The following is a 12,013-nucleotide window of genomic DNA, read 5'->3' on the forward strand; positions in this document are numbered from 1 at the left end:
AGTCTTCATTTCTGTTCACAAAATAACATCTCTCCTGGAACCTACAAACATGATACACCCTCAGATAACGCTCTGTTAAGTCATGGAACACTTCATGCAGCATCTGGTAGCGAGATTTAATTAATTATCACGGGATAGCTATAGTTTAATAATATTATTGATTGTGGTTTCTATTTTTATTAGTTGGAATCCTTATGAGTAGTAAAAGCGATGTAGTAATGACATTGGTCATCTCTCCTGGATAATGTAGGCAATCACGGTATATAAGTTAGTGCTGCAGCCAAGTGAGTGTTGTGGCCAGTATCGTCAGTTCTGTCACAAGACATTCCTGTTGGTCCCTGTAGAAAGAAGGAATCCAGAAAGTAAACAGTAAACAGATCGCAAATAACATAGCCATGAAGCGTGCAGACTGTATTAGGGATAGATCCCTAAATATCTGACTCGGGTTGGTACATTTTTCCTAATTGTTTGGCCAGACATGAATGAATTTTTAGGGAATCTACGGTAATGTTACAAAACAGTTAGCAAATAAGTATAAGGATAAGTTAGAATTTTAAGTTGATTATGGATCATAGAAAAAAGTAGGGAAACAAGGGAGGTCACCTACACCTGCAGATATACTAGTGAACATTTAACCTCCAATTCAGTCATAGGTATAGATTGAATCAGAGATTGTATTTAGTAACAATGTTAAACCGAGTCGGGTCATCCAGGTCCTGCTTTACAGATTATTCGGGTCTGACCCCATGTACTAAATTAAATGTGGACGTGTTACTACATGTCATAACGTAGCTCTGTTTCTTTTGTGAGCCACGCCCACTTATGTAAATTACTGCCTGTAGACATATGGTAGCCACGCCCATTCATCAGTGTGTAGGTATGTACGAATCCACGTCCATTATTGTCTGCAGGCTTATGTAGAGCCACGACCACTGATCAGTTGTTATTGTATGAGTCATAATCTAGTATGGCCCCTTTTCTGTTACATCTTTCCAGCTACTGTATAAGTCATTAAGTCTAAGTCCTTGAAATTAGGTTAGGTAATCCTAAGGCTGCAGAAGATGTTGCTGTAGACCTTCAGTGCTGGTCACTGTAAAGTGTTAATAATAATAATAATCTGAATGGATGTTTCTTATGAGAGTAATTCCTAACTGTAGTCCTATTTTGGCTGAGCTTGAACACTGTCTCTTTTCCTGTTTTTTTTTTTTTTTTTTTTACCAGCATTATTTGGAGTTGAAGTATCTGTTGCTGAAAGGCAGTTATTTACTCTGCCGGTCCATATGGGTGGACTTGGTCTTTCTAATCCGGTAGTTGTTTCCAATCATTATTTCGAGTCATCTGTAAGTTCATCCGCTCTTCTTCGTGAGTCTATACTGGGTGCTGTCACTTTTGAATTAGGGGCTTATTTTGATTCAGTTCAGTCCTCAAAGTCTATGTTTGGTAAATTAAAGTCAGACTATTTTTCTGGAGTTTTTAACAGTCTAATTGGGAACTTTGCTGCAGCACAACAGCGTGCTATCTTGAGGGCTAGGGAATGTGCCTCTTCTTGGTTGTCAGTTCTTCCTTTACGGAGTCATCATTTTGATTTGTCTGCACAGGAATTTAGGGATGCACTTGCTTTGCGTTATAGAAAGCCGTTGTTAAATTTACCACCAGTTTGTGATGGTTGTGGCTCTCTTTTTAGTGTGGAACATGCCTTAGATTGTCGTGTAGGTGGCTTGGTTTGTCAGAGACATAATGAGGTGCGTGATGCAATTTGTGATCTAGCTTCATTGGCTTGGGGACAGGTTCAGAAGGAGCCTGTGGTTTGTGAAGAAAAGATGGATGATCCATCTTCTGAGACCCTGATTGCTGATGTAAGAATTCGTGGTGTTTGGCAGTCTCAAGTTGATGCTTTGTTTGATGTTCGGGTTGTTGACACAGATGCTCCTTCATATCAATCTCGTTCACCTCAGGCTGTCCTTCGTACTGCTGAAGTTGAGAAAAGGAGGAAGTATGGTGCTGCTTGTCTGGCGCGTTGTGCCAGTTTCACGCCTCTGTGCTTTTCTGTAGATGGTTTATTTGGCTCAGAGGCTGATTATTTTTTGCGCAGGCTTGCAGACTCTCTATCAGTTAAATGGGAAAAGAATTATAGTGCTGTGATGGGATATGTGAGGGCACGATTATCATTTGCAATTATTCGAGCAGCCTTATTATGTGTGCGTGGATCACGAACGAAATGGAGATCACTAAGTTTGGCAGATGGAGTGGCTATTGATGAGACATCTTATTGACAGTTGTGACAGATATATTCCTTTTTGCTTAATTGTCATATTTACTGTTGTTTCATTGTGTGTATGCTTTAATGTGTTTTATTTAATTTGTCATACTTATACAACCAAGTACTAAGAATATTACGAAACGCGGTTAAAATTACGTCATAAATAAATAATGAATTAATAATTAATGTTTGAGAAAACTACGAGACCTAGAGACCTAAACTAACCCGGGATCGATTTGCCTGTGAACGAAGGCACAACCGTATAATCATTGCGCCTGTTCGTGCTGATGACTTTAACGTATGTGTAATTCTATATAACGCCCAGTACCACACCCATGCATTGCGATATATGAACAGGCACGAGTGATTATAGGAAAGCCAGAAGTCACCTTACGCAAACAACAAGATTACAACTATGTTCAGGTGGCACATTGAGTTCCAAGTAGCCATGCCAGGTGCCAGTGGACACGTTTCAGGTGATGAACAAGATTAAGGGTATGTTAGGCCCCTATTTGGTGATTATTAGTTTCTCATCCAACCTTTCTAATTATTATGATGCGGGCTGGAGGGTATTACCACTATGTCATTATTTTATAATATTAACACACTGATGTACAGACCTTGTCCAAATTGTCTTTCTTTCTTATTATTTCCTTCACCAACTGATTCTACTTTTCGTGATCGCCAACTGTTTTTCGACAGTAAACTGAAAGTCTGCTATGATGAAGTCGATAGAACACGATTGCAACTGGCACTGCAGCAATTTGCTAAGGATACAATAATTCTCCTGGCGATATATGGCGCATTGTAGCGTTCATCAACAAAAAAATTATTATGACAGTTTGGTATCACGTGTTCTTCTGGGCATGCACAGAGTAAATAATGGCTTACCATGCGGTAGGTTAAGAAGGATGCGGGCGGTGGATGAGAAACTAATAATCACTAAATAGGGGCCTTAACATGATCGTTTGTTGTGTATTGTATTATTTTGTATACTTCTGTTCTGGCTTGCTAGCTGAATTATTTCCATCTCCAGTGTTCACGCCAATAATACATTGCTGCATACAGTTTTATGGTACAAACTGCATCTCCTGTATGTTGTACAGTATTGTGTTACACATCATTATGCCATTGCCACACCATTAATTTACTGGCACTCAGCTACCAGTAGTTTTATATTGGGCCTGGCAAGCCATTGTGTGGAGAACGTTAACGCCGGCACAGTTTTCAGCTAATAAGTTTGTGTGTGAAAATACATAACTCTCAACCTGAAGCCTTTCAGTGCCAGGAGTGAGATCACTTTGTCACAGAAGCACAATAAATCTAACAACATGCTCCATTATTAGGTTGTCCCGTTGGTGATTGTACTTGGTTGTATTTGCCCCGGGCCTAGTAATAATAATAATAATAGTGCTGTGATTAACTCTTTGTGACTAGTTTTGTGAAAAGCAGGCTATTTAGTGGTCATGAGCTTGCAAAAAACTTCGCGAACAAGTATAAGAAAACAATGCACAGTAGGGATATTCACTTCTTATTGTTTTACAGTATTTGGACATTACGTACTACTCCAATCCAGCTTGTTTCAGTACTGTTTATTGCAGCACTATACACTGTCCCTACTCTAATTTAAAATTCCTAATTTTTTCTTATACTTGTTAGAGTATGTAAAGTGAGAGGGGATGGTCCCCTTTTCCACATGCTATCAAAAGCACAGATATCCCAATAAGGGTGTGTGGTCGCTGTGATCAACTGCTATAAATACCACTAGATCATTAAGGGGTAAGCTAACGGGCAACTACTGGTATGCCCTCTTTTAATTACAAGTAGAAGAGGAAAAATAGAAAATTTAAATTGGATTAGGGATCAAAGAAGAAAAAGTAGCGAAACAAGGAAATAGCAGAGGTTACCTATACCTGCAGATATACCAATGGAGATTTAATCCCTAAATCAGTCATTAAAACTTCTAATTTTTCCTTCTTTGCTTGTTTGTTTACTTTCTTAATAACATAGTTATGACTAATGAACCCGCACATACCACATCAAAAGAATCCGGCATGCCATAAAATTAAATTTGCATCTGAACGTGTGTAAAAAGTGCGGTGGCTACTACTTCGTATTCAGCTATGTTCCACCCGTTACTCAGCAATACAAATGAAGAACGTGTGCACATCTCAGGATGAAGCAATGTTGAACAGTGAAAAATTCAAGCCTAATAGCCTTATACATTGTTGAGTTATGCCTGGCTGAAGGAATCATTTAGTTAGTTATTAGAATATGAAAGCTGTTGGAAAGATTATGGGTAATTCTGAAGGCATTTTTGAGCTTAGTTATGCTTAACCAATACTGCCACGCTAGTTTTAAGGAAAACTGAGGCTGTTTTTTTTTTTCCCTAAAAGTCCAAAACACCATGATCCCTAATATACAGTCTACTGAATGATAGTAGTGTAAGTGCCTCAAATAATTTTTTGGGCTTCTAAATATGCTTCTCAGGAAAGTGTCAATTTAACACCTTGGTTTGGTTTTGTTGCATGAAAAACTGAAAACGAGAAGCAAAGCATAGACATTTGTCAGAACCCCAAAAGGCACATTCCAAATGTCATTTAAGTATTGTGGCGTAAAATGGTGGATGTATTGTGCATCATTTAGCCTTTAGCCTTGTGCATGCAGGCAGACCAAGGCGTTTTGTTAACATTAAAAAAATAATTCAATTTGGCCTTGTGTTAGGGTTTTCACAGGAGATTTGATATTAGAAATGCTAAAACTCTTCCGTTGAAACTTTTTGTTGTTGTTGTGCAAACTGAAACTGAAGTGGTCATTCCATTTCATTTCAGCTATGTTCCACCTGTTATGCAGCATTAAGGAATAACCTAAGAAGTGAGTCTGTTAATAAAAAGAAATTACAGACAATTCTTGTGATAGCCAACACTGAAGCCATGATGAATTACCATAAATCAACAGCTACGTGGTAGTGGAGAAAGAAATGGGACACAAAGGAGGACAAAGGTAAGTCCATGACGCATGCATTACAGCTGCTGTGGTTGGCGAAAAGGCATGTCTCAGGATGAAGTAATGTCAAACAGTGACAAAACCAAGTTAACAAGTTATGCTTGGCTGAAAGCTGGCAGGCAGTCAATTAGTAGAAAATTCAACTGCACTCTGATGTTATTGGGCTTGATTATACCTAACCAATACTGCCAAGCGTGCGTGAAGGAAAAGCGAGGCTGATTTTTAAAAATTTTTTTTGGCCAGGAAAGCCCATATGTCCATGACCCCCACAGTATTACCGTATTGTATCATTACTAAATACTCTTATAAAGCAATAACATGTTTACGTTGTGTTGTTAGTGTGGTGTAAACCATTTTGCAGCTACCTAACTTCTGCTAAGCTGAACTGAAAAGTTATAAACAATGAAAAGAGGTGGAACACTGCCCAATAGTAGAGGGACATGGCATCACTGCTGATGGTATGCTAGTGGTAAGCGGGTATACTTCACTAACCATTCTCCCTTATAACTAGCATGAAGGATTGTAAAAGGGAAAATATTTAATAAAGTACATACAAATTAATCATACCTGATTTGCCTCACTAGCTAATGAAAAACCAGCCAAAGTGGGACAAATCTTTGCAGTGGCCAAATTTGGCACATGTCCTGTATATCAAAAGCAACACATACATCAACAACAGTGTGATAATATAACTGACTTCTCAAGGAGGAGGCATCAATAGGGATGCTGGTCAGAGAGGTAAAACCAGAGCTAATTCTACTACTGGCATCCAACATCAACTGACATTGATCACTGTCCAACCGTAGCTGGTTGATGAGCAGGCCAGCCACACCCCCTTCATCAAATGTTGCAGACATCTTCTTGAACAATGGGTCCACCTACAATAGACACAGATATCCTGAGGCAACCATATATTTTGGCACAACCCACAAAGCTTTGTTTACTTGTCACATGAACTGGTTGATAACAGTCCAAAAAACTGTTTACCTACCCAGCAAGTATTAAACTTCAAGGGCTTGTCAAAGTAACCAGCAGAACAACAAATTTCTGAATAGTGGTTTAGGAATATAGTAAGGAATGTAGTTAAATCACTTGCCCCAGTACTACTATACCTACCTCAAATTCCAGATCATAATGGTCAGTGTTGATTGATGAAACATCTTTAACAATTTGTGAAGTGCACCCATTAGAGTGTAGCTACAAGACATCTGGAGTATTGAGGTGAGAAATATGGCACACACCTTTTTTCCCTTTGCATGTTTTGATTTCCCCTTCCCTGGTTCTTCTTCACCTTCCTCATCACCTGACCCTGGAGTAAAATGTCTATCAAGAGTGCAGCACACATACTGACAGTACATGAGTGTTCTATTAGAGACATTGTCTTAACAAGATAATATTACAAAGCTCAGCAATTCTAAAGTGTTAACAAGAGTAGTACAGGGGAGGTAGTACCATGAGTGAAGTGACCCTTACTGAAGGGATGTAAATTTCACAGTCACTTGGCTGTTTTAAAAGCAACATAGCATAGTGGTGGAAATGAGAGGGAGCAATATAGCTCATCAAGTATTATCTAGTGTAATTTCCGTACACTTGTGTGACAGTGCTAAACTACACAAGAATTTTTCTCTACCTTCTTGTTCTGCCCTATTTGACCTTCCTAGACCTCCCAACATCTTATACACATCATTGTACATGGCGTCCACTCTCCCAGCATAGATCTTAGCCCCAGCATCCAGAGTACACCCAGCCACCTGATGTGATTAACTGACATCATAGCAGTGGTCGGTCTGTGTTGTACCTGAAAGTTTGTCATGTTTCCTTTACTCTTTAGCATCTGTGCCATGTGGTCAATCAAGTGAAGACCAAATGCATTTTTGGCATTGATTTTCTAACAGGTGTATAACATGTTTATCATTCCATGATTGTTGACTTACATTCTCTGAAGACAATTTGATACACTGAGAATAGTGCTCAGCAATTTGTACATTTGTCCACTGACTTCCACTGTACAAAGACAAAACTTTCACATGTGCAACGAATGAAAGTGTGTACAAACCAGGACTAATTAGTTAGTATATACATGTTTTTGTATTTCACTTCTTGCCTGTCCACATGGATAACACTACTCTGTGGCTGCATGTGACCGAGGATCACATCATTTCCCTTTATGATAATTTCTCATTGCTTAACTGATGGTATCAATCAAAATTCTCTCTAACAGTAATCACATTCATTATTATTTACCACAATGGAAGGCATACACAAAGCCGGTACAAGTTGTCAGCCAACAAAGAACAGTGTCACACTACAAAAATACAACATACTAAATCTATACAAAACAGTGATACAAAAAACAAAAATTAACACGGTTGTCGACGAGAGTTGAAGGTTGATTGTGGTGGACTATGATGACTTCTGGTAGATCAAATATTTTACAATGTATGACGATGGAGAAAGGAAATACCGGGAATTACAAATTTACTATCTGTGGTTCAATATACCTAACAATAACACTACAGCACCTTACATTTCGGCATCTCTTCTACTTGTTGGAGTATTAGCAGCGGGGCTAGCGACAGCAACTTCCTGGCGCCTCCTTAGCCTCTCAGCAGCGTCATCGTTCACGGGTAGTTCTACTCTTTGCACTGACCGAAGATATGGCGAATTTACTCTTAAAATAGGCGTTGATACTTCGGTACTAATAGCAGAGGGGGTCTTACAGGTTATTCTTACTCTTGCTGGGGTGGCCATAATTTCAAATTATCGCGCCACAATTGTATTCTATTTATTTCGTTCACCGTGCTTGTAGTAATGACTTACTCTACCATTAATCAGGAGTGTTAAACGGGAAGGTTGGCCTTCTGAGGCAGTCATGATGTCTAAGAAAAGAGATTCTAAGCCGCTATATGTGCCGCCACGACCAAGCCCAGCACGGACGAAGGGCTCTAAACCACAAGCTACTGGTGATGATATGGTACAAAATGGTGAAGACATTGTAGATGGAATAGCCGACTTGAGCATTAAACCAGTGAAGGCGAAAAAAGTAGTAAGAACGAAAACCAGCCATGATAAAGAAAAACCTACTAGAGATGGTGTTGTAGATTCATGGGAAGACATTCTTGATGGTATTGAAGACAAGGATAAATGTTTTAAACCTGTAAGTAACAATTCTAGTAAATTACTTGGTCCGTACATCAACAACAGGAACGATATGATAGTTCAGATGATGAAATAGTCCATCAAGATCCTCAATTTGATTATCTTAAGATGCCAGACACTCATAATGACTCTGAGGAGTTGATGGGTAAGCTATATTAAGAGTTAGTAATAGATAACTCAATATGAGTTAGTTGACAATAGATCCTCCACAATTGTTTTAGCATTTTTGTGCTTGACTCCTTATAAGTAGCTAGAGAGAAATAAGACAAGACATCAGCTGCTACAAGTCCTTTCTCAGGTGCAGCTGTAGTAAAACAAGGTGATGCTCCAACTACATCACCTCTGTTACGGGTCACTACTCACTATCAGAATGTCTTTCTGTGCAACCATCTTCAAATTCTTATGCCAAAGTGTACATGGCAAACTGGAAAATGTACTCACTAATAATAGGCTTGTCATAATAAGCTGTATAGTTGGCTGATAACAACAATGAAACTCTGAACAGAATCTCAGGGTATGCTTGAGCCAGTATCATGTTATTGCTGTTTGCAAACAAGCCAACATTATACCAAGATAGATCACAGGTGGTAATGGGCAGGCTTTAATATGTTGGCTGGGTGGTTCTTAACTTTATGGGATTGTACATACAACAATAGTTTTAATCTTACAAATCAAACAGTGACACATGAGTAGCTGTACTAAATTGATATTTTAGTCCAGTCCATTTCTGGTCATTTTGTGATTTAGTTATGTCCTGTCAAAGTGAATTCATTGCCATAGCCTGTATTTCTCACAGGTCTTGGTCATGTTATTGAAGTGTATGACTTCTTGTCCAGTCTTCGGACGGCTGATATAGCTATGCCATTTGCTTCTTTCAGGTACACTTTGCTACATGTTTTATCTGGTGTGTGTTAGGTATGTATTCCTGTAGGAATGATTTCAGGATGAAGTGGGTAGATGACACACATGCATTAGGAGTATTTAGCTCTACTAGTTTAGGTACATATACTGGTATAATAAATTATGTATTATGCTAATGTTCATGAGTGTAGCTAAAAGGGCATTGTCTACGGAATTTGTTACATTCAAAGTGAGGCCAATATCAGAAGCTAGCCCACAGTCAAAGGCAGTGGCAATGAAAGTTGGAGGTATCGCACACATTATTGTGTTTGAACTCTGCAGTAATGTGTTGTTACAGAACCACTGCGTCCTGTGGGAGATAGGCCCAAGACATCAGCATCAACTGCTCGTAGAATGGTGGCTAATGCACTTGGTGTTCGTGTAAACATCAGCAAAGAACAACGAGAGAAGGAAAGAAGAGAACTACAAGAGGCTAAAGGTCAGTTAATAATATCATTGTTTTGTATTATAATTAATTTGATTTGCTAATGTAGAACAAAAGAAGAGAGAGAAAAAGGCAAAGGTTGACCATTGGAATGATTAGTGCAAACAGCTATGTTGAAGTGTCAAAGATGGACGGGTTAAATTGATGAACTATGATTGATCAAATTATAAGAGAGAAGAAAATGACAATAATTAGGTATTTTTATCACCAGTCATATTTTTAATACAGTTTTTGCACTCTTTGATGACGTTACTCAATATCTCTGTGGTATGAGGGTTGAACTGGGTCACCAAGTCAACATTGTGCAAATGAGCTCTCACTGCATAACAAAATACTTCAAATTTATAAACCGAGGGAGTCTGAGCTTACAGCTGATTTTATTCAATCTATCCTGGAGCTGTGATAGAGTTTCTTTCAATTCCTGCAATTCGTTCAGTTCCATTTCGTGGCCTGTTAATTGGTCACTTCCTATAGACTAAGGGTAAAATGACAATTAACAACGTAACGAGACGTACCACCTTCAGCCATTTTCGTAACTAGGATTCTCTGGCGGGAAATAGGCGCACGTGCAGTTAACAAATGCAAATATCTCCAGAGGAAGTCGTGGTGGTGGACTCTGATAACGATGAAGTATTTATTCCCAGTGACAAACAACAAATAGTTATTATTTCAAGTGATTCGGAAGGGGAAATTGTCATAAGCGATTCTCAGTCAGATAGTCCCAGTATGTTATCACCACGTGTACCAGCCACTATTTCGCTTGGAGGGGAGCAAATTGAATTTATCAAACCAATTGTGTCACCGAGTAGCGAGAACAGAGAACACGTGAATAGTGTTGAAGGTGCGCAGCATTTAGAACATCGTCAGACGTCAACTGCAAATGATAGTCTTTTCAACCCTCAGGGGAATAAAATGAATTGTCTTACTAACGCACCTTTGGTGTGTAGTAAACACGGTGACAAAAACACTCCCATACCAGAGAGCACAGTTAGTGTGAAGTCTTCGGTTAAAATACAAAGGAAGTTAATTATGTCACCTATTACTCCACAAAGAACTGGTCAATTTGTACCATTGGACAGTTTATTAAGAAGCGAAGGAAAGATGTCAAGCCCTCAGGAACCATCATCTAGCTCTAGTCCAAACAGGATTACAGGGAGTGACAATATGGTGTCACCACCATGTAAGAAGATGAAGTCAGATATTTCTTACTACAATAACAATACATCTCCTGCAATAGAAAATGCTCACCAATTTGAAGACTCAACATTAAAGATACCAAGTCAAGATTTGCCCGTGCCTGATAGCCAAAAAGATCCATTGTTTAATGTACCAACTCCTACCAGCATCAGAAAAGTGTTTAGAAAAAGAAAATTATTGAAGCTAAGTTCTTACCCATCATTGAGCAGTCAGGAAGACCAGAATATTTCACATTCTAGCAACAGTATGCAAGTAACTCCAAGCCATCCAGCTACCCAGTGTTTAGAGAGTGCTGTCGACTTTACTAACAGAGTCAAGACAGAGGCACGGTCACCTCAGGAGAAGGATACTGCCTTTATCCCAACTGGTCTTCTTGCAGAACAGGAAAATCCATCTTCTTCAAGCATTCTTGGTCCTGCTCATCAATTCCGGTCACTGTCAGACAGTGTGTTACCTGTTAAGGAAGAGCCAAAATCTCCAGTGCGATGTGTGCGTGCATCTGAAAGTGACGCACCTAGAAGAAAGAGAAAGTTATGTAAAAGCATGGACCTTGATTCAGAAACACATAGCACTGATGGCCCTATCAAAACATCATCAGGAGAGCCACCATTATTTTATATTGATTGTGACTTTGTCTCTAGTCACACTCGAGATAATTCTCCGTTACGACTGTCGTTTATTGCACAGTTACAGACAGAGGGCTATGCCTTGCCATACCAAATGATCTTAGACTTGTTACAAGAAATTATAAAAACTGAATCAACGTCAACATCTAATGCCATTTGTAAGATCCTTTGGTCTGATTCTGAGTGTTTCCCTCATTCTACTAACAAGCAACTCTTAGCTGATTTATTTGTGACAATCATTGATTCACTTATGGCTAACAAGTACAGCTGTGTTAAGAACATCAATATGGCTTTGCAGTACTTCATAAATATCCTCTGTGTGAATTGGAGAAATACCACAAATGAGTCAGACAGTTATGTTGCAACGTTTCTTGAGGCCAAGGTCAGACAGTTGTTCAGTGAATTGAGAAGATATTACGA

At 39.0% G+C, this 12,013-nt stretch overlaps 2 protein-coding genes across 4 annotated transcripts in view; one reads left to right on the plus strand and one right to left on the minus strand.

The window, feature by feature from the left end:
* Window positions 1–8,062, minus strand: part of LOC136237053 (condensin complex subunit 2-like) — a 33,963-nt gene extending 25,901 nt beyond the window's left edge. The window contains exons 1-9 of one of the 3 annotated variants that reach the window (XM_066027320.1): window positions 7,794–7,932; window positions 7,323–7,681; window positions 7,201–7,270; window positions 7,065–7,154; window positions 6,897–7,017; window positions 6,508–6,575; window positions 6,383–6,463; window positions 5,964–6,144; window positions 5,834–5,910 (exon numbers count right to left, since the gene is read on the minus strand). In XM_066027320.1, the coding sequence (XP_065883392.1) occupies window positions 5,834–5,910; window positions 5,964–6,144; window positions 6,383–6,463; window positions 6,508–6,575; window positions 6,897–7,017; window positions 7,065–7,109 (573 nt within the window). In that variant the 5' untranslated portion in view covers window positions 7,110–7,154; window positions 7,201–7,270; window positions 7,323–7,681; window positions 7,794–7,932. Of the gene's footprint in view, window positions 1–5,833; window positions 5,911–5,963; window positions 6,145–6,382; window positions 6,464–6,507; window positions 6,576–6,896; window positions 7,018–7,064; window positions 7,155–7,200; window positions 7,271–7,322; window positions 7,752–7,793 lie in introns of all 3 variants that reach the window. The other 2 variants (XM_066027319.1, XM_066027318.1) reach the window with 2 other exon arrangements.
* On the plus strand, window positions 7,786–10,027 carry LOC136237064 (coiled-coil domain-containing protein R3HCC1L-like). Its single transcript, XM_066027334.1, has 7 exons — window positions 7,786–8,423; window positions 8,471–8,570; window positions 9,222–9,303; window positions 9,357–9,424; window positions 9,478–9,573; window positions 9,624–9,764; window positions 9,820–10,027. Exons 1-7 carry the CDS (start codon window positions 8,139–8,141, stop codon window positions 9,867–9,869), a joined length of 822 nt encoding a protein of 273 aa, XP_065883406.1. The 5' UTR covers window positions 7,786–8,138; the 3' UTR covers window positions 9,870–10,027.
* Window positions 10,028–12,013: the final 1,986 nt, after the last annotated feature.

This window comes from Dysidea avara, chromosome 10, assembly GCF_963678975.1.
Source record: "Dysidea avara chromosome 10, odDysAvar1.4, whole genome shotgun sequence".
In the NCBI taxonomy this organism is placed as follows: domain Eukaryota; kingdom Metazoa; phylum Porifera; class Demospongiae; order Dictyoceratida; family Dysideidae; genus Dysidea; species Dysidea avara.

Excerpts from the sequence above, each read along its gene's own strand:
- LOC136237064 (XM_066027334.1), top strand. The coding sequence starts at position 8,139 with ATGATGTCTAAGAAAAGAGATTCTAAGCCGCTATATGTGCCGCCACGA. Across the intron at positions 9,425-9,477 it reads ATTTAGCTCTACTAGTTTAG|CTAAAAGGGCATTGTCTACG; the intron begins GTACATATACTG and ends TCATGAGTGTAG. Across the intron at positions 9,765-9,819 it reads AGAACTACAAGAGGCTAAAG|AACAAAAGAAGAGAGAGAAA; the intron begins GTCAGTTAATAA and ends TTGCTAATGTAG.